The sequence below is a fragment of the Mobula birostris genome, chromosome 13 (assembly GCF_030028105.1).
Source record: "Mobula birostris isolate sMobBir1 chromosome 13, sMobBir1.hap1, whole genome shotgun sequence".
NCBI classification, from domain to species: Eukaryota; Metazoa; Chordata; class Chondrichthyes; order Myliobatiformes; family Myliobatidae; genus Mobula; species Mobula birostris.
The window spans coordinates 91,379,274-91,401,972 of NC_092382.1; the positions used below are offsets into that span (position 1 = coordinate 91,379,274).

At 47.6% G+C, this 22,699-nt stretch overlaps 1 protein-coding gene and 1 long non-coding RNA gene across 9 annotated transcripts in view; one reads left to right on the plus strand and one right to left on the minus strand.

Annotated features, from left to right (window-relative positions):
* LOC140207169 (lysophosphatidic acid receptor 5-like) overlaps positions 1 to 22,699 on the minus strand; it is a 51,964-nt gene that overhangs the window by 25,382 nt on the left and 3,883 nt on the right. For 2 of the 8 annotated variants that reach the window (XM_072275516.1, XM_072275520.1), the window contains exon 1: positions 7,147 to 7,873. The exons of 2 other annotated variants lie outside the window; for them this stretch is intronic. In XM_072275516.1, the coding sequence (XP_072131617.1) occupies positions 7,147 to 7,161 (15 nt within the window). In that variant the 5' untranslated portion in view covers positions 7,162 to 7,873. 4 more of the 8 variants (XM_072275517.1, XM_072275518.1, XM_072275519.1 and 1 more) reach the window with 4 other exon arrangements.
* On the plus strand, positions 8,127 to 15,873 carry LOC140207170 (uncharacterized). The gene is made up of 3 exons (XR_011888522.1): positions 8,127 to 8,274; positions 13,262 to 13,363; positions 15,825 to 15,873. It is a non-coding gene; the product is annotated as an uncharacterized lncRNA (long non-coding RNA).

Here is a 22,699-nt window from a genome sequence, read left to right on the forward strand (position 1 = left end):
AACTGTTCGCAATACTCAATCAGCCAATCAGCATGGGGGTGGGGGTGGGGCTACTGCACAGGACCAAAAGAAGCCGCAGAGGGTCGTAAATCTAGTCAGCTCCATCTTGGGCACTAGCCTACAAAGTACCCAGGACATCTTCAGGGAGCGGTGTCTCAGAAAGGCAGCGTCCATTATTAAGGACCCCCAGCACCCAGGGCATGACCTTTTCTCACAGTTACCATCAGGTAGGAGATACAGAAGCCGGAAGGCACACACTCAGCGATTCAGGAACAGCTTCTTCCCCTCTGCCCTCCGATTCCTGAATGGACATTGAACCCGTGAACACTACCTCACTTCTTTTAAAAAATATACAGTATTTCTGTTTTTGCACATTTTAAAAAATCTATTCAATATAAGTAATCAATTTACTTCTTTATTTATTATTATTATTTTATTTATCATTATTTTTTTTCTCTGCTAGATTATGTATTGCATTGAACCGTTGCTGTTACAGTCACAAATTTCACGTCACATGTCAATGATAATAAACCTGATTCTCATTCAGTATTGGGCAGACAGCAGGCATTTGATTTCTCTCGTGCCTTCAGTACTATCCAGCCACTTCGTCTGAGCAAGAAGCTGCAAAGACAAATCTACTATCTCTTGGATTACTGACTACCTGGCAGATAAACCCCAGTTTGTATGGCTGGGTAGTTCTCTGTCTGAGATGGTGGTGAGTGGCACTGGAGTTCCACAAGGGACTGTCCTGTCTCCATTTCTGTTCTGTGCACCTCTGACTTTCTGTACCACTCTGTGAGAATCAGAGGTCAGGGGTTGAGGGCAAAAGGTGAAATGTTAAGGGGGAATAGGAGGGGGGAGCTTCTTCACACAGAGGGTGGGTGTAGAAGCAATAGATGCTGGTTCCATTGCAATCCCTGATCGAGATGTACAGGATGATGAGAGGAATTGATCGTGTGGATAGTCAGAGGCTTTCTCCCAGGGCTGAAATGGCTGCCACAAAAGGGCACAGCTTTAAGGTGCTTGGGAGTAGGTACAGAGGAGATGTCAGGGGTTAGTTTTTTTTTACACAGTGAGTGGTGAGCGCATGGAATGGGCTGCTGGTGGCAGCCGAAATGAAAGGGTCTTTTAAGAGACTCCTGGATGGATACATGGAGCTCAGAAATATAGAGGGCTATGGGTAACCCTAGGTAATTTCTAAGGTAAGGACATGTTCGGCACAGCATTGTGGGCTGAAGGGCCTGCTTTAGTACTGTAGTGCCCCATGACTCCAGCCCTCTATTCTACCTCACTCCCCAGTGCCCTGGCATGCACTGTGCGCATCCCACCCCGCTTTGTTCTCCGAAGTGGAACACCTCACAGCTGTCCACACTAAACTGCACCTGCCATTTCTCAGCCCACCCTTCACAGCCGATCCAAACCCCACCGCAAGCTTTGGTGGCCTTCCCCGCTGCTCATTACGCTGCCAACGTTTGGTCTCGTTTGTAAATTTGCTGATCACACCATCATCCAGATCATTGATACATCACGAGTCACAGGCCTCCAGTTAGAGGGGTCTGCTACAACTCCCTGCCTTCTCCCATGACACCCATGTCTAATCCATTTCACGTCCTCATCCTGAATGGCAGACAGCTGAAACTTCTTAATCAGCCTCTGGCATTACAACTGGCAGCTCACTACCCCTCATACCTTTAGGTCAAAAGTCTTGCTCAAGTCCATGTAGACTACATCCACTGTCTTTCCTTCTTCAACATTCCTGGTAACTTCCCTGATAAGTTCTAAACGATTGGTTAGACACAATCTATCAGGCACAAAGCCATGCTGATGATTCTTTCTCAGTCCCTGTTGGTCCATATGCTCATATATCTGGTCTCTTAAAGTACCTTTTTAGTGATTTACCCACCACTGACATCAGGCTCCCTGGCCTGTAATTTCCCAGCTCAGAGCCTGTCTTAAACAATAGACCAACATGAGCCAAGTCCTCCAGCAACTCATCTGTGACTAACGGCAATTTAAGTACCTCTGCTAGGACCCCTGCAGTCTCTGCACCAGTCCCTGCCAAAACCCTGTGCATCTATCCACCCTGATTTGTCCTACGCCAGTGAGCACCTCCTCCTCTGAAATCCATGACCTCACAGTTGCTTTGCCTCATTTCTATGGACTCTGTGTCCATCTCCTGGTTAAATACAGATGCAAAAATAAAAAAAAAAATCCGATTAAGATCTCCCCATCTCTTCCGGCTCTATGTGTAGATGTTGATATTGATCATCAAGAGGGCCAGGTCTATCCCTTGCATTCATTTTCAAATATACCTGTACAGGCCCTTTGGATTCTCCTTCGCCTTGTCTGCTGCAACAACTTCATACCTTCCTGGCTTTCACTGCTATGCACCTCCTCCTCCTCCCTCTTAACCAGGACCTCATTATCTCTTAAAAATCAAGGCTAATAGCTTTGCTCTTTATTCTGACAGGAACTCTGCCACTCTCAAAATTTCACCCCTGAAATGCTCCCGCTAACCAAGCATCCCTTTGCCAGTGACAACCTCTCCCACTTGCCAGATCCTCTCCGATGCCATCAAAACTAGCATTTCCCCCATGAAGAACCTCCATCCATCCGCCTCCAGAATTATTTTGAAACTAATAGAATTAAGGCAATTATGTAAAGCATTCCCCTTACACACAGTTCTGTTACCTGGCCTGTCTTGTTCCCTGGTTGGAGATCCTGAATCACACTCTCTGTTTATGGCCTCTACATAATAACCATATATAACCATATAACAATTACAGCACGGAAACAGTCCAACTTGGCCCTTCTAGTCCGTGCCGAACTCTTACTCTCACCTAGTCCCACCGACCTGCACTCAGCCCATAACCCTCCAGTCCTTTCCTGTCCATATATCCATCCAATATAACTTTAAATGACAACATCGAACCTGCCTCAACCACTTCTGCTGGAAGCTCGTTCCACACAGCTACCACTCTCTGAGTAAAGAAGTTCCCCCTCATGTTACACCTAAACTTCTGTCCTTTAACTCTCAACTCATGTCCTCTTGTTTGAATCTCCCCCACTCTCGATGGAAAAAGCCTATCCACGTCAGCTCTATCTATCCTTATATTGATTAAGGAAACTTTGTTGAACACTTTTGACACGTTGCAAATGTGTCTCCACTCTTGAAAGCACCTTCTAACAAAATGCCACATTATATTTCTTGGCACTTCTGATATCTCCCTACAAATTTGCTCTGCTAGAGCACACCAGAAGACACAGGCCATTCAGCCCATCGAGTCTGCTCCACAGTTCCGTCATGGCTGATCCCGGATTCCAATCAACCCCGGACACCTGCCATCTCACCATATCCTTATGGGAGGGTCTATAATAGAACCCCATTAGCTATCATCCATATCTCATTCCTCAGTTCCACCAATACATCCTCAGTGCAAGGGACGAGTAATACCGTCCCTCCCTCTCAATTACGTTCAGAGCCATAGAATCCGCAACATTGAGTTGCTCATCCTGCTCCTCCTGCAACCCACTCTCACCAATGGCTACATAGGAACATAGAAAACCTACAGCACAATACAGGCCTTTCGGCCCACAATGCTGTGCCGAACATGTACTTACCTTAGAACTGCCTAGGCTTACCCATAGCCCTCTATTTTGCTAAGCTCAATGTACCTATCCAGGAGTCTCTTAAAAAGATCCTATCATTTCCGCCTCCACCACCCCATTCCACGCACTCACCACTCTCTGCGTACAAAACTTACCCCTGACATCTCCTCTGTACCTACTTCCAAGCTCCTTAAAACTATGCCCTCTCGTGCTAACCATTTCAGCCTTGGGGAAAAGCCGCTGACTATCCACATGATCAATGCCTCTTATACACCTCTATCAGGTCACCTCTCATCCTCTGTCGCTCCAAGGAGAAAAGGCTGAGTTCACTCAACCTATTCTCATAAGGCATGCTCCCCAATCCAGGCAACATCCTTGTAAATCTCCTCTGCACCCTTTCTATGGTTTCCATGTTCTTCCTGTAGTGAGGCGACCAGAACTGAACACAGTACTCCAGGTGGGGTCTGAACAGGGTCCTATATAGCTGCAACATCACCTCTCGGCTCCTAAATTCAATTCCACGATTGATGAAGGCCAATGCACCATATGCCTTCTTAATCACAGAGTCAACCTGCACAGCTGCTTTGAGCGTCCTATGGACTCGGACCCCAAGATCCCTCTGATCCTCCACACTGCCAAGAGTCTTACCATTAATACTATATTCTGCCATCATATTTGACAATGTCACAATTCCACTTGCTGATCCATGCTCTAAGCTCATCATTCTCACCTACAACACCAGTATTGCAGTACACATAATTTGGAGCACTATTCCCATCAAGCTCGGGCTTTCAATTCCTGACATTGCGAATAGGCCCAAGAACATCTTTACTACCCCTTCGGGCCGGTGGGGCTCATTGGCCTTGGACGGCAGCCCGCCTAGGAGGAGGAAAGCTCTGATTTTAAATCTCTGCTGTCTTGTGGCCATGCCCACCCATGGGAGAGTCTTTGGGAATAAATCCCGAGGAAGAAATCTGGAGCCCGGGGTCCCAGAGGCAGTTTGATGTTGCTTACAACTTCACTCTGTCAACCTCTGCGACGACACTGGTGCCAAGCTGGATCAGTGCTTGCCCTTCCCTTGGACTCCATCAGTGACGTGGAGAGGGGGAACCTGCTGGACGGGCAACAGCCGGCACTTGAAAGGAGACGGTCCACCAGAGGTGCAAACCCGTGATCCCCTGGGATCGACGGCTGCCTGCAACTAGCTACCCCAGAACTCCAGATTCACATTTCTGGATCATTGGGATATCCTTCTGGGCAAGGGATGACCTGTACAAAAAGGGAGTGTTACACCTGAACTCAAGGTGGACCAATATCCTTGCTAGCGTTGTTGAGGAGAGTTTAAAATAATTTGACAGGAGCGGTGGGAACCAAGGTGGTAGGGCTGGGGATGCATCAGTCGCTATTCAGATAAATGCAGTCTGCAGAGAGATTGCAAAGAAAGATAGGTAGATGATAGGGGAAAATAGGGTCAGTTGAAACATGGGGGCAAAAATCGAAAAGGGTGATGAATAAAGGACTAAAGGTGCTATATTTGAATGCACACAGTCGATAACCTTGTAGCACACTTATAAATTGGCAGGTATAACATTGTGGGCATCACCGGGTGGGAGCTTAAATCAAAGGATGCCCATTGAATCAAAAGGACAGGCAGGTAGGATGTTCACAATAATCCTGTGAGTGGAACTTTTAACATAGGGGCAGCATTTGATTGCTCTGGGCCTGTACTCACTGGAGTTTAGGAGAATGAGGAGGGCATCTCACTGAAACGTATTGAATATCGTAAGGCCTTTGTAGAATGGATGTGGAAAGGATGATTTCTATAGTCAGTGGGAAAAAGATCTAGTACTGGAGGATACAGGTTCAGAATAGAAGGACATCCCTTTAGAACAGAGATGAGGAGGAATTTATTTAGCCAGAAGATGGCACCACAGATAGCTCTGGTGGCCCAGTCATTGGGAATAAATAACTAAAGCTTACGGGTAGAAAGCAAGAGGAGGGATCTGTGAGGGATAGTAAATACGCCTTGATGGAATGGCAGAATAGACTCGGTGGGCTGAAGGGAAGGGGAGAGCGGAAGAGAGAGTTGGATGGAGTGGGGCCAGAGAGGGCAGGGTGAGTGAAAGAGAGCAGAGGGAGGTGACGAGGAGAATGGCAGAGGGGAACCAGAGGGAGAGGGTAGAGTGGTCGGGGGTGGGGAAAGAAAGAGGGTAGAAATGGAAGGAAATGGAGAGAGTGGGGGAGAGAATGGGAAGGCAAAGAACAGTGGGGAGAGGGTGAAGAGAGTTGAGATAGCGAGGAGGCGCAGGAAGGGTGAGAGATGGAAAATGGACAGAAGAAAAGGAAGATGAAGGATGAGAGAAAGAAAGAGAGAGAGATAAAGAGGGGAGAGACATGAAAATGATGGGGAGAGGGGGTAATTGCAGGAGGGAGAGGGGGAAATTGCAAGAAGGGGAGATGGAAGAAGGGAGAGAGGGGATGGATGGCACACAAAAGAAAGTGAGGAAGAGCAAGAGAGAAACATCAAAATTGGTGTAGAGGAGAGAGGGACTGAGTGATAGAGAGAGTGTGATGGGGTGGGAAGATGTGAAGTTGGAGAGACAGGGGCAGCGGTCAGGAGAGAAAGGGAGGAGAGGGATGAGGGAGGGAGACAGAGAGGGACGAGGGAGGGAAATGGAGGAGAGGGACGAGGGATAGAATAGTGCGACAGGCACTGGGAAATTGGAGAAAGTGAAAGAAAGCAAAAGGGTCGCAGAGGAGGTGAGAAGAAGGAGAGGGTGGAAGTGAGTGGACAGAGTGGTGGATAGAAAGTTGAGAGAGGAGAGTGACAGTTAGGGGAAGTGGGGAGAGAGGGAAGGGAGCAGAACGACAGAGTAGGAGGGAGGTAACCCACACAAAATGCCGGAAGAGCTCAGCGGCCCAGGCAGCATCTATGAAAGAGTACAGTCGGTTTTCCGGGCGAGACCCTTCGTCAGGACTGGAGAAAATAAAAAGATGTTTCCTGGTCTAAGTTTATCCAGCATTGTGTGTGTTGCTTAGATTTCCAGCATCTGCAGATTTTCTCTTGTTTGTGAGGGCTGAGAGAAATGGCGAAGGGAGAAACTTGGGCGGGAGGGAATATGGGAAATGAAAGAGAGAGAGAGAGAGCAGGACAAGAGAGGGGGCAGGAGAGGGAGGGGAGAGAGGGGGCAGGAGAGGAGAGAGAGCAGGAAGGGGAGAGAGGGGAAAGGGGGGCAGGAGGGGAGAGAGAGAGAGAGCGGGAAGCGGAGAGAGGGGGCGGGAAGGGGAAAGAGAGAGCGCGCGAGAGAAACGGCAGGAGGAAAGAAAGAGAGAATGAGATGAAAAGTGAAAGAAAAAGGAAAAACAGAGTGGGTGAAGGACGAACGAGACGGTTGAGTTACAGAATGAGAGAGATCATGCACTTCAGTTCCCGGGGCGCTCCCTCCTCACTACCCTCCCGTGGCTCCGACCCCTTGCTCTCCCTCGCCACTCCCCTCTCCCCGATACTCCTCTCCGTATTCTCGGCCTCGGCCTCACCTTCCACCCGTCCATGAATCCGAGTCAGTCTGATCGATTCGTTCCTTTGTGTTCCCCTTAAACCGAGATATGCCCGGATCGGTCGCTGAGAAGGAACGCTGAGACGTATCCCGAGCCGCCTTCGACGGGCAACGGGAAGTGGATTCAAACCTTCCTTGCGAGGAAAGAATCGGGCCTCCAGAATTCTCCGGTGTAACTTGAGAAGAACTTTAGCTGGTTGGCGAAGGGCAGGTTGTCACACGCCTGTTGTCTGGTGCATGATGACGCGCCAATTGCCGGGGTGCCTCTCTGTCTCGATCACTCAACAAGAATTACAGATTAAACGCCTTACGCCCTATCCATAAACATTAGGAATCTGATAATGCTGTGTTGGCGCGACAAGCGAAAAAAAGCCCAACAACGTTCAACGATGATAACGCATAAATGAATACACAAAAAAACCTGAAGTTAGAGGTTAAAGTGTGGATGTGCTGAGACCAAAGGCGCATATTTACATAAACACATAACTCTTACCACCACCCCCTCCCTTTCCGCTCCCTTGTCCACTTTCCCTACCCGCGCATCCCCCTCCTGTTAGTTTAAACAGGATCTGCGGCGGTAAACACTGGGATCTGTATTTACACAGGAAGACGGGCAGTTTATTGATGCTAAAGTAAATTACAGGGTCACAGTAGCATTACAAGTGCACAGATATACAAATATTAGTAGAGAAGTAAAAAAGAATAAGAGTTACCTCAAACAGTCTAACGGGGGGTGCGGGGGGTGTCATCACTTCCCGGCTATAGTTTGACTCATTGTAGAATCTAACGGCCGAGGGTACGAGTGACCTCATGTATCGCTCTTTGGAGCAGCGCAGTTGTCTTAGCCTATCACTAAAAGTGCTCCTCTGTTCAGCCACGGTAGTGTGCAGAGGGTGAGAAACATTGTCCAGAATTGCCAGGATTTTCCGTAGGGTCCTTTGAGCAGTTTGACTCCGATCGCAGAGCCAGCCTTTTTCATCCGTTTATTGAGTCGGAATATCGTTGACATTTCCTGGTGTTTACAGTTTGCAGATCCTGTTTACAGTGATTTATAGACTTGCCAAGTATGACCGCAGGAAAAGAATCTCAGGGTTGAACGTGATATCATGTATGTACTCTGATAATGAACTGTACTTTGAACTTTGAAAGCGGAACAAGTGCCGCACCTGCCTCACTACCATCCAGGGCCCCAGACAGTCCTTCCAGGTGAAGCGACACTTCATCTGTGAGTCTGCTGGGGGCCATCTACTGTGTCCGGTGCTCCCGGTGCGGCCTCCGGCTTAACAGTGAGACCCGACGTAGATTGTGGGGGAGGGGGCACATCGCCGAGTCCGCCAGAAAATGCCTGATTTCCCGGTGGCCGCCTATTTCAATTCCGTATCCCATTCCCATTCCAACATGTCAGTCCAGGGGCTCCTTTTCTGCCATGATGAGGCCACACTCCGGTTGGAGGAGCAACGCTTTATATTCCTTTTGGGTAGCCGCCAACCTGATGGCATTTTCTGGAACTTCCGGTAATTACCCCCCCTCACCCCACCGCCCTTCTCTTTCACCAATCCCCGTTCCTATTTCCCTCTTTCACCTCATCTCCTCACCTGCCCATCATCTCCTTAAAGTTCTCCTCACCATTCCCTTTCTGTATTGGTTCAGAAATGTGATCTGATTACTGTCTGCATGCTTTTGTTCATTGCACACTCGGTGTTGGCAAAACTTCTTCACACACACACACACACACACACACACACACACACACACACACACACACACACACGGTGATTGATAAGTTCGTGGCCTAAGGTTGAAGGAGTCAATTTTAGAAAACCCAGCACATTTATTTTTCAAGCTAGTCCCGTCCTACATTTACACACGTAGTCCAGTGGTCGTGGAGCATACAGATCTTAGACCTCCAGAAAGTGTCCACAGCAGGGGTGATTGATAAATTCGTGGCCTTAGGTAGAAAGAGATGAGATGAACTTCAAACTTTCTGCATAATCACTCAAAGAGTTGAACTGCACGTGCATGTAACGAGAGCGTCTTGGACCTCCAGGTGGTCCACAGCAGGGCTGATTGATAAGTTCGTGGCCTAAGGTAGAAGGCGATACAGCTCTCGTTACATGCACGTGCAGTTCAACTCTTTCTGTGAAAATGCAGAAAGTTAGAAGTTAACAACTCATCTCCTTCTACCTCAGGGCACAAACTTATCAATCACCCCTGCTCTGGAGGTCCAAGACGCCGACTTCTACAAAGAAGGGATCCGTATGCTCCACGACTGCTGGACTAAGTGTTGAAATGTTGGAAAAAATAAATGTGCTAGGTTTTCTAAAATTGACTCCTTCTACCTTAGGCCACGAACTTATCAATCACCCTGTGTGTGTGTGTGTGTGTGTGTGTGTGTTTGTATGTATAGTTTTTTGGGGAGTGTCTTTGTTTCGTGACTGTCTGTTGGGAGACAAATCTCAAGACTGTATTAAGTATCATCCTCATCTCATCATCAGGTGCCGTGGCCAATTTGAGCTTTGACTGCCATGGCCCTCACACTCCTGTTTCGGGTCAAGTGGATCAATTCATTGGTATTTATTTCCAATTCTCTGGCTGCTGTCTCCATCATCATTTGTCTTTCCCTTCCTTTTGCTTTCTTCCCTTCAAATTTTCCCATAATTACCATGCACTTTAACTCCTCTTTCCTAATTACATGTCCAATGAAGTTACGTTGCCACTTCATGATCCCATAAGAATTGAAACTGCACATGGATTAAGATGTTAACTGTCCTGTGCTATCACCAGTGGGATCATCAGTTGATCTGCCACCTCTTTTTGTGTTTGCGCTGTTCATGACATCGTCATCACATATTCGTTTCGTCCATGATAGTCTTTGCATCCTCCTTAAAAACCACATCGTGGCTGCTTCAATTCATTTCCTCATGTTACTAGCTATCATCTGACATTCAATATACCTATTCTGATAATAAATGTACTTTGTACTTTGGTCATTTACCCCCTCCTATCTGATTTTCCCTTCTCCAGCCCTTTACCCCTTTCACCAATCAACTTCCCAACTTGTTCCTTCACCTCTCCCCCTCTCCCTGTTTCACAAATAAACCACCGTCTTGTACTTCTTCCAAACCTGCCCCCACCTCCTTAGCCTGACTGATCATCTTTTTCTCCCCCAGTCCTGCTGATGGGTCATGGCCCAAAATGTCGACTGCTCCCTCCTTTCCCCAGATGCTGCCGGGCCTGTTGCATGGCTTCAGCATTGTGGGTGGCTGGCCTTGGATTTCCAGCATCTGCAGATTTTACTGCAGCTGATGCTGACCTCAGAGGAGGAAAAGCACACAGAGGAGTGTCCCTCAATCCCTCTCTCAGCGGGAAGCTTGCACAACGAACAGTGCCTCTCTGTCCCTCTCCCTCAGCGGGTTACCTGTACCTTGACCAGAGTCGATGCATCCTTCTGTCTCAGGTTTATCTGTACATTGAACACTCACAACCTGACCTGCTGGGCTCATGCAAACTTTTAGGTCTGTTGCTCTGGATTTCCTGGAAAGTGCAGAATCCCTTGTGACTCACAGACCGTCCGTCTCAGGACTGACACAATGACAGGGGTCCCTCAGTACTCACTTTCTGAACTGATACAGTGACAGGGGTCCCACAGTCTTCACTCTCTGTCTCACGGAGATTTGTGTAAGACAATCAGAGTCTTGGCCGCCTTCTCTCAGGGATATCTGCTCAAGGTATTTTGTATTTCTCTCTCTCTCTCGGGGTGTTATCTGCACACTGACTAGCATGTCCTGCACCTTCCTCTCAGAGGACTACATGTACATGGACAGCTGTGATGGAAGATATCTGCCTCACAGTCCCTCTCTCTCAGTGGGATATCTGTGCATTGAATAGTGTTTCAGGGAGATATCTGTGCATTGGTGCCTCCAAGGCTCCCTCTCTCCCATAGGGATATTTGTACCCCGGCCACTGTCCCCTCATCCCTCTCCCACAGGCAGACAACTTCTCACTGATTCTGGCTGTTGCTCTTGCTTTCTCACTGGGACCATCTGTATGCTGTCTGGGTCTTGGGATTCTTCCCCCTCAGTGGGATATACCTGTACAGAAGCTCATGTCTCTTCGTACCCCTCACTCTCGGGGCAGGGCGGGTGGAACACCTCTAGCTGACCGCCGTGTCTCACCCCGCCCTGGACAGTCCCAGCCCAGCTGCAGGAGGAGGAGGGTTGGACGTCCCCTGAAGAACCCAGAGCCGCAGAAACCAATTGAAGCTCCGGAGACCTCATCCTCGGGAGAGGAAGGACATTTGCCCCAAAGATGGCAAAGCTGAAGCCTCTATCAGCCCAGGTTAGAGCACACAGGCAAACTCCTGCCCCCGTTGAGTGATGCACCCAAGGAAGAACAGGACGGATACTGCTATTTCTAAGTCCTGCTGTGGAGGGGTGTCCACTGACTGCTGTCTCTCAGACCCTCTCTCTCCCTCTCAGAGGCATATCTCTACGTAGGTCAGTCCCTTTTCCTCAGGGACATCTTCACATTGACCAGTTTTCCTCAGTGCCTGCTCCTCGGGGACATATCGGGATGCTGACCATCGCTGTCTGGCAGTGGCATGTACATGTATTTGTATATTGATGAGTGCCTCTCATGGGGACATCTGTACATTGACTGGTATCTCTCAGTCCTTCTCGCTGAGGGGCTATTAACACTCTCACTGGTCACTGGCAGTCCCCTTTCCCTGAGGGGAATTCCTCTATCCCTCTCTCTCTCAGTGGGACATCTATCCCCTGTCCTATGTTGCTCCACCCTGCTCCCACTGTCTGATATCAGCACACTGAGTGATGGCTATCAGCTGTCCCTTCTCAGGGGGGATACGTGTACACTGACTGGTGTCTCTCAGTTCCGTCCTCTCAGAGAGATAGCAGCCTCCTGTCCAGTGTCTCTTCATCGCTCTCCTTCAGTGGGATAATCCGTACACTCTCTCCCGGGCATATCTGCACACTGATTGGATTCTCTGAGCTCCTTTCCCCCGGGCAGGGCTTCCCAACCCTTTTCTCAGCCACAGACCCCTACCGTTAGGCGAAAGGTCCATGGACTCCAGGTTGTTATCCCCTGCTCTGATACATTAATCAATGTATCTCCATTCCTCTCCCTCCGCGGGAGAGCTGTACACTGACCGCCGTCCCTCAGTCCCTCTCTGTCAGGGGCATATATGCTCACAGAAACATAGAAAACCTACAGCACAATACAGGCCCTTTGGCCCACAAAGCTGTGCTGAACATGTCCCTACCTTAGAACTACCTAGGCTTACCCATAGCCCTCTATTCTTCCAAGCTCCATGTAGCTATCCAGGAGTCTCTTAAAAGACCCTGTCATTTCCACCTCCACCACCACAGCCAGCAGCCTATTCCACGCACTCACCACTCTCTGCATAGAAAAACTTACCCCTGACATCTCCTCTGTACCTACTTTCAAGCTCCTTAAAACTATGCCCTCTCGTGCTAGACATCTCAGCCCTGGGGAAAAGCCTCTGACTATCCACATGATCAATGCCTCTCATTATCTTATACACCCCTATCAGGTCACCTCTCATCCTCCGTCGCTCCAAGGAGAAAAGGCCGAGTTCACTCAACCTGTTCTCATAAGGCATGCTCCCCAATCCAGGCAACATCCTTGTAAATCTCTTCTGCACCCTTTCTATGGTTTCCACGTTCTTCCTATAGTGAGGCGACCAGAACTGAGTACAGTACTCCAAGTGGGGTCTGACCAGGATCCTATATAGCTGCAACATTACCTCTCAGCTCTTAAACTCAATCTCACAATTAATGAAGGCCAATGCACCGTATGCGTTCTTAACCAAAGAACGTCAGTGTCGTTTCTCTCAGGGAATAGTGGATGCTGACTGGTGTGTGTCTAGTCTCTTTCTCTCAGGGCCTGCCCTTGGCAGTGTTGCTTGGGTCCCACTGCAGCAGTATAGGTATCGGACCGGGATTCAAAGTGCTCGGGCTTCTGGATCATAGCCAGTCTGCACATGCAATATGGAATTTCAGCCAGCATGCTTTTGTCAGAGATACCATGAAATAGCTTGTCTCACATTCCTTTCACAGAGATCCGATCATGGCTTCGCGCATTGAAGTAGAACAAGGGGAAAATAAGCAGCAATCGAATGCAGAATATCACTCAACAGCTGCAGGGAAAGTACAGTGCAGGTAAGCGAGAGGTGAAAGGTCATGATGAGGTAGACTGTGAGGTCATGATATCATACTGGAGATCCAGTCAGAGGGCTTAGAACATCCCACTGGAGCCTGGTTTTTCTGGTTTGCTGCAAGCTGTGCTGGGGAGAAGGCTCTTGTGCTGATTTTTTTCCGCTCCTCACCCCACTCCCTGGCTGTCTCCTTGGTAACCTTTGATGTCATGTCCATTCAAGAAACTCTCAATCTCTGCCTCAAATACAGCCATCCACCTGCCCTCCACAGCTGTCTGTGGTAACAAATTCCACAAGTTCACCACCCTCTGTCTGAAGAGGTTTTTCCGCACCTCTGTTTTAAATGGACACCCCTCTATCTCACATCATCCTCCCACTCTATCACACAGCTCTCATTTGCCCATCCCACACCACCCAAGCACCCAATGACACCTCAACCCTCTCCACTCCCGCACCCAGTCCAACAGCATCTACGCACCATATCGCATATCACTCCACCCCAAATCACTCATACGCTTCAGTCATACACCCCATCCTGCATCTCTCTGACACCTCCTCCGCCACTTTCCCCACTGCCTCGTCATCCAATGCTCCACCTATCTTCCATCCCTCCTACATCCAATATCGACCCAACTCAAAGCTCTATTCATTTGTTTCAGACCCTCATCGTACTTCCCTCTTACCCACAGCCGCTCTCCCCCTCACGGAAACCAGCCTCGCCTATGTGGATTCTGTCCATACTCTTTGCTGCCTCGGTAAATGACATCCTGGCCTCTCCCATTGGCAAACAGATATGAAAGGCTGAAAGCACATCCCGTAAGGCTCAAGAGCAGCTTCCTGCCTGCTGTTGTAAAAGTTCTCCAGTACGACAAGATGGACTCCTGTTTTCACCATCGTTTTGACAATGTACCTTATTGTCTGCCTGCACTGCACTTTCTCTGCTGCTGTCACACTTATTCTGATTTGTTATGATTTTATTTATTTCTATCTCAGTGCTTTGCATGTTGATTTGATCTGTATGAACAAATACACAACGCAGGGTTTTCCACTGTGCCTTGGTGATGGTGGTGGTTGTCGTCCGTCTGTCTCGAAGGACGATGGGTGATTATCATCATCGCCAGCCTGGGCGGAAGGTATGGAGATCCTGAGATGCCCAGTCGTCAAGATCCTCCTCTCGGCCTCACCGGTGTCGTCCAAAGGAAAGCTTATGAAGCAATACGTTTGGCACCAGCTCGGCTGCAGGAGCTGCTGGGAGGATGTTCAATGATGCCTGGTCGATTTAGGGGTTCCACTGCGGATTTTCCGTCTGGATTTACTCCTTGTAGCCTTCGTCACTGCCCACAAGACAGTGGTGAGGCTATTAACCGGAGCTGGGGATCTGTTTCACGAGCACCAGCGGGTGTCCACACACCAGTGGACATGTGTGGTATGTGTGCAGGGGCCAGACCTCCCCCCCGTCCTCTGTAGCTCAGCCTGAGTCCGAGAGTTCTGTTTCTGTGCCTCACCAGAGAGGAGGCACGACATAAGGGTTGCTGGTGGAGAGGCTGTGCTCTGGCAGGGAGGGACTTACACATTCAACCCTCCTTTTCATAAGACTGCCAGCCAGTGCATGCAGACAACCTTCCAAAATGACTCCCGCCGACTTGTGGGGGGGCACCGCTTCCAGGGTCTCGTTACCTCGTGGTGTTGTGTGTGTCCTGCCTTAGCGAACCTGTCCCTTTTTATCCCCCTGCTGGGGTATCACCTGTCCATCACTTCAGACAGTTCAGGGTTCAAAGGGGGAGCCGCTCTAGACAGCTCTCTCTCCCGTCCCTTCATTACACATCTCCAAATCGCCTGTCCATCACTTCAAACAGTTCAAGGTTCAAAGGGGGAGCCGATCTTGACAATACCCAGACTGATGGCTCCTTCATTAACATCTCCAAATGCTTCTTCATTGTGTTCCTTATCTCTCCCTCCCCTGAGGACAGGTGGCAGACCAACTGCTGATGCCACTGGTGCTAGCCCAGGCCAGCAAACATCTTAATTTATGTGTATTCTCGTCACAATACCCACGGCCTTGGTCTCCACCTGCAGACTGAGGCTGGGCCCTCCAGTTCCGATTACCCTCACCGGAGGAAATGTCCTCTCCACATCCATCCGTTTTTGGTCTTCTGAGCATTCGGTAAGTTTCAATGAGATCCCCCCACATTCTTCTGAATTCCAGTGAGTAGAGGCCCAAAGCTGCCAAAACGCTCCTCATATGTTAACCCCTTCATTCCCGGAATCATCCTTGTGAACCTCCACTGGTCTCTCTCCAATGACAATAAGTACATCCTTTCTGAGATATGGGACCCAAAAGTGGTGATGAGATTCCAAGTGCGGCCTGACTTGTGTCTTATAAAGCTCCAGCGTTATCTCCTTGCTTTTATATTCTACTCTCCTTGAAATAAATGCCAACACTGCATTTGCCTTCTTTCCCACAGACTCAACCTGTGAAATAACCTTCTGGGAGTCCCAAGGTTTAAATTGATCATCAATCAATTTATGCAGGTCAGTATTACGTCATGGGCCTGTGCTCTAACTTATATCGCTGAGATAGGGCAGCACTATTGGGATTACATAGTTTCTGATCTGAGGATACACCCTCCAGCCTCTTGGGGTGGATGCGGTTATTTCCCAGTTTTTACAGCCACTAAAATATAGATTTACTGGAGAAGGGGAATACAAAAACTTACTCCTGTGCCTCTCACTGCCTCTCCCGCTCCCCCTCACCATATGAAACTGCAAATAATACTGTAAGAAATAGCGGAAATGACTCACTAAGCCCATCCAGTCTGCTCCGCCATTTCATCATGTCTGATCCATTTCCCTCTCCTGCCTTCTCCCTGTAACTTTTCATTTCCTGACTAATCAGGAAATCATCAACCTCAGGTTTAAGTACACACAGTGACCTGATCTCCACATCCGACTGTGGCAATAAATTCCACTGACTCACCACCTTCTGGCTGAAGAGGTTCCTCCTTGCCTCTGTGCTGAATAGAAGTTCCTCCTTTCTGAGGCTATGCCCCTCTGGTCCTGAACTCTCCCACCATAGGACATATCTTCCCAACATCCACTCTAATTTGGCCTTTCAATATTTGACAGGTGTTGATGAGATCCCATCCCAACTTTCACTTACGTTCCAGTGAGTACAGGCCGAGAGCCATCAAATTCTCCTCACACAGTATGACCCCTGAATCATTTTCATTGAACCTCTCCAATGTCAGCATATTCTTTTTCAGATGAGGGGCCTGGCACTACTCCAAGTGATGCCTCACGAGTGTCCTAGGAGGCCTCAGCATTACATCCTTGCCTTTGTATCCTCGTCCTCCTGGAATGAATGCTAACATTGCACTTGCCTTCCTCACCTCTGACTCATTGTGCAAACTGAACCTCCAGGGAATCCTGCATGAGGGCTCCCAGTCACTAGCGTGCATCTTGACTCAAGCCTGTCCCCTAGTGGCATAGCACTGCACCACCCCGATGCTGAACCTGTCACAATTTCCCTCCTGTTGTTGTCATCCCTGGACCCAATCTTCCATCTCAATATTGACTGGCCTCCCTCTTCCTCCCCAAATTAACTCTAAACTCTCCTCGAGTGCATCTCTCTCCTCTACGCCCACTGCCAGTTGTTCCCAGTCAATTTGCTATTTATTTCTGTGTTCTCAGACTGCCTCCTTCTTAGTTCAGTTACATCCTCCAGACATCCAGCACTGCCTGTAATTCCAGACTGTGAGAATGTAGTCATTCCATCTACATCTGTGCTTTATAACCATATAACAATTACAGCATGGAAATAGGCCATCTCGGCCCTTCTAGTCCGTGCCGAAGTCTTACTCTCACCTAGTCCCACTGACCTGCACTCAGCCCATAACCCTCAAACGATCTGTCCAATTTAACTTTAAACAACAACATCAAACCTGCCTCAACCACTTCTGCTGGAAGCTCGTTCCACACAGCTACCACTCTCTGAGTAAAGAAGTTCCCCCTCATGTTACCCCTAAACTTTTGCCCTGTAACTCTCAACTCATTCCCTGCTTGTTCAGGCATCAGTTTAAGTTTAAGTCCCTCTTAAACTTCGCTATCATATCTGTTTCCTTCAGCTCCTTGGCAGCATGTTTTAAGCACCCACCACTGTATTAAAAAAACAAACTTGCCTCGTAAATTTTATTTAAAACTTTCCCACATTAGAGCTATGCTTTTTAATAGCTGACATTTCCACCCTGAGAAAGACAGACTATCTACCTAATTTTATGTACGTCTATCAGGTCATCTCACAGTTCCTGATGCCTCAGATAAAACATTCTAAGTTTGCCCAACTTTATAGTTAACATTCCCTAACCAAAGTAACATTCCGGTGAACGCTTCAGCATTCTGGCACCCAAATCTGCACACAATACTCCTGAATGTGGCCTAATCAAAGTTTTATACAGCTGCAAAGGACTTCCTGACTTTTATGCTTAGTGCAGAAAAGGCAAGTACGCGCTATGCCTTCTGTCCATGTTGCCACTTTCAGGGAGGGTTTGTTTTGCACCCAAAGATAGTTCTGTAGATCAATGCTCCTAAGGTCCTAACGTTTACTATATACTTTCCTCTTACATTTGACCTCCCAAAGTGCAGCACACCACTTGTCCAGATTGGGGAAATGCCAGACAAACCCATCTGTCGTTTATTTCCTGATTTTTCTAACTTACTATATCCTGATGTATCTTTTGCTAACCTTCCTCTCTATGCATAACTGTGCCAATGTTCATATTTGCAAAATTACTAGTCAGCCACCTACTTATTAGTAAGGATCATTTATCTACAAGAGGCCCAAACACCACTGGTCACAGATCTCCCAGTCAGAGTAAGGCACCTTTACCACTTTCCCAAATTCTGTCTGCCAATTAAATAAGGGCTGCAAAAAAGCTCAGTAAATTTAAAGAACAGCTGTGTTACTTATGCTGCCCAAATAGTCTCCTCAGTTCTTTCATAAATCAGATTGGACCATACAAATTTATGTTTGGAGCTTCAAATTGGAAAGAATTATTTTCCTAGAATATTACATGCACATGGCCTCAATCTTTTAAACCAATTTCTTTTCACCAAAGCATAAAACTCTGGAGTTCTCAGTCAAACATGTATTGACATGCTGTCACCTTCCTCCCTTTATTGCTGCATGCCTGGCCAAGCATTTTATCTTCTTTTCTTACATATGATGCATTTCCCCATGCAACATTCTCACTGAGAATACTTTTCTTTTTATCTTTCATATCAGTCCTCACACTTCAAAGCACTGAATAAACACCCAACAATAGCTCCTCTATGCAGAAGTAAATGCAAACTGATTTAGAGAAAGCAAGATCAGCAGCAGAATCCTCCTTTCATCAGGTGATATTCTGCAAGGAAAAAAGACCAAGTTACCTTCAGAGAGGAACAAGTCAGATACAGCAACTGGAGTGAACAGTCTGCAATGACCTTGCCTCCTCCCTCTCTTGTTCTCTCTCCCACATTATCACTCTTTCTTTCTCTGCCACTCTTTCTCTGTCTCTCTCTCTTCCTCAATGGGGAGAAAATCCAAAAATCTGAGATGCAAGGGGACTTGGGAGTCCTTGTCCAGAACACCCTAAAGGTTACCTTGCAGGTTGAGTCAGTGGTGAGGGAGGCAAGTGCAATGTTATTATTCATTTCAAGAGGTCTGGAATACAAGAGCAGGGATGTGATGCTGAGGCTTTATAAGGCACTGGTGAGGCCTCACCTTGAGTATTGTGAACGGTTTTGGGTTCCTCATCTGAGAAAAGATTTGCTGGCATTGGAGAGGGTCCAGAGGAGGTTCACAAGGACAATTCAAGGAAAGAAAGGGTTATCATATGAGGAAAGTTTGATGGCTCTGGGATTGTGCTTGCTGGAATTTAGAAGGATTGTGGGGGGGGGGCGGGGTGCGAGGAATCTCATTGAAACCTTTCGAATGTTGAAAGGCCTAGAGTAGTAGATGCGGAAAGGATGTTTCCATTGGTGGGGGAGTCTAGGACAAAAGGCCCTAGCCTCAAGATAGAGGGGCATTCATTTAAAAGAGAGATGCAGAGAATTATCTTTAGCCAGAGGGTGGTGAGCTTGTGGAGGCCAGGTCATTGGGTGGATTTAAGGCAGAACTTGATAGGTTCTTGATCGTCCATGGCATCAAGGGTTATGGGGAGAAGTCTGGCGAGTGGAGGTGATGTAGTGGAAAAAAAAGGTCAGACATGGTTGAATAGTGGAGCAGACTTGATGGGCCAAATGGCCTAATTCTGCACCAATGCCTTATGGTCTTATGGCCTGCGGTCTCTTTTTCTGTCTCCTTCTTTGTGTTCCTCTCTCTGTCTTCCGTCTGTCTTTCCCTCTCACACTATGTCTTTGTCTTTCTTTCTCTCTCCTATTTTGCCTATCTCTTTCTGGCTCACTGTCTTTTTCCCTCACACCCCCTCTCTGTGTCACAGTTTCTTTGTCTATCTCTCTTTCTGCACGTGTGGCTCTCTGTCTTTCTCTTTCACTGTCTATCTCTCTCCCTGTCCTTCCCTGCACCCGCTCTCTCTGTCTCACACTCATGCTGCTTTGTTTCTCTGTTGTGCTTTGTCTCTTTTCTGGGTGCCAACATATTTGCTAAATGAGGTTCCCTCTTGCTTTCAGAAGACCACAAGTATCCTTGTTCCTTTGAAAAAAAAGCAAAGAAACTGAGTTAAAGACTACCGCCTGGTGGCTCTGACATCTACCCTCATGAAGTACTTTGAGAGATTGGCTATGTGTTGCATCAACTCCAAAGTTCCAGGTAACTCAAACCACAGCAACTCTTTTGCCACTGAAACAGGCCTATGATGGTCTGTGCCCTCATCTCTACAGAATGCGGAGAGTTAACACACCTAAGTTATTGTTTATTGACTATGACTCCAGTTTCAAAACCTACAGCACAATACTGGCCCTTCGGCCCACAGAGTTGTGCTGAACATGTCCTGACCTTAGAAATTACTAGGCTTACCTATAGCCCTCTATTTTACTAAGTTCTATGTACCTATCCTAAAATCTCTTAAAAGACCGTATCATATCCGCCTCCACCACCATTGCTGGCAGCCCATTCCATGCACTCACCACTCTCTGAATAAAAAACTTACTCCTAACATCTCCTCTGTACCTACTCCCCAGCACCGTAAACCTGTGTCCTCTTGTGGCAACCATTTCAACCCTGGAAAAAAGTCTCTGACTATCCACACGATCAATGCCTCTCATCATCTTACACACCTCCTTCAGGTCACCTCTCATCCTCCATCGCTCCAAGGAGAAAAGGCTGAGTTCACTCAACCTATTCTCATAAGGCATGCTCCCCAATCCAGGCAACATCCTTGTAAATCTCCTCTGCACCCTTTCTATGGTTTCCACATCCTTCCTGTAGTGAGGCGACCAGGATTGAGCACAGTACTCCAAGTGGGGTCTGACCAGGGTCCTATATAGCTGCAACATACCTCTCAGCTCCTAAATTCATTTCCATGATTGATGAAGGCCAATACACCATACGCCTTCTTAACCACAGAGTCAACCTGCGCAGCTGCTTTGAGTGTCCAGTGGATTTGGACCCCAAGATCCCTCTGATCCTTCACACTGCCAGGAGTCTTACCATTAATACTATATTCTGCCATCATATTTGACCTACGAAAATGAATCACTTCACACTTATCCAGGTGGAACTCCATCTGACACTTCTCAGCCCAGTTTTGCATCCTATCAATGTTCCACTGTAACTTCTGACAGCCCTCCACAACACGCAACATCTCCAACCTTTGTGTCATCAGCAAACTTACTAACCCATCCCTCCACTTCCTCATCCAGGTCATTTATAAAAATCATGAAGAGTAAGGATCCCAGAACAGATCCTGAGGCACTCCACTAGTTGCCGACCTCCATGCAGAATATGACCTGTCTACAACCACTCTTTGCCTTCTGTGGGCAAGCCAGTTCTGGATCCACAAAGCAATGTCCCCTTGGATCCCATGCCTCCTTACTTTCTCAATAAGCCTTGCATGGGGTACCTTATCAAATGCCTTGCATGAGGTACCTTATCAAATGCCTTGCTGAAATCCATATACTGAAGTTAGTCACTAATAAATTGGACATGGACGTTGAAGTGACCTTTATTCATGAATAAGGGAAGAATGACTAGCTAACAGTGCGATCATCAATTCTTCCAACGTTCAATAGTCACAACCTTTTTCATACACGTAGACAGAAAGTCAGTGACATCAGTCAAAGTTAACAAAAGTCAATTCTGACACCACACACAAAATGCTAGAGGAACTCAGCAGGCCATGCAGCATCGATGGAAAGGAGTACAGGTAATGTTTCAAGTCAAGACCCTTCAGCAGGGCTGGAGAAAGGATGATGAGAAGTAGATTTTAAAGGTGGGGGGAGGGGAGAGAGAAACACAAGATGATAGGTGAAACTGAGAAGGGGAGGGAGAGGTGAAGTAAAGAGCTGGGAAGTTGATTGGTGAAAGAGATACAGGGCTGGAGAAGGGGGAATCTAATAGGAGAGGACAGAAGGCAATGGGCAGGCAAGGAGATAAGCTGAGAGAAGGATAATGGGATGGGGAATGGTGAATTGGGGGGCATTACCGGAAGTTAAATAAATTGATGTTCATGCCATTAGGTTGGAGACTACCCAAACAGAATATAAGGTGTTGCTCCTCCAAACTGGCTGTGGCCTCACCTCGACAGTAGAGGAGGTGATGGATTGACATGTCGGAATTGGTATGAGAAGTGGAATCAAAATGGGTAGCCAATGGGAGATCTCCAGTGTTGCTTGGATTTCTAGCATCTGCAGATTCTCTATTGCTTGTGAAAAGTCAACCCTGCAAGTCTTATCAATTCCAACGAAAGTGTCCAAGACAGTCTCTTTTCTGCGCAGAACACACAGAGATAGGCTGTGAGGCATCCTTCAAACTGTGGTCAATTATTGCAAGCATGGTGAGTACCCTGGCCGATTAGTGAATCTTTATTTATGGTATGTGGAAGGCTCATTAAATCCTCAGATCCAATAAGTCATTAAAGTACAAAAGCATAATATGTTTTACATGTTGGTACCAGACACACGCTTTAATTGTCAGAAAGTTAACAACCCACAGGATCCGCTCTGCAATTCATGACCTTCACTGTCTTCATCTTGTTTAAGGTGCTGTGCTCCTCACTCAGGCCAGCACCAGGCATATTGCCAAATAAAGGAATGTGCAAGGTGTTAACAAACCAGATATGTTAACCCTTTATTTGGAATTTACTTCCAACCTGGGATTTTCAGCCTGAGATTGAACTTCCTG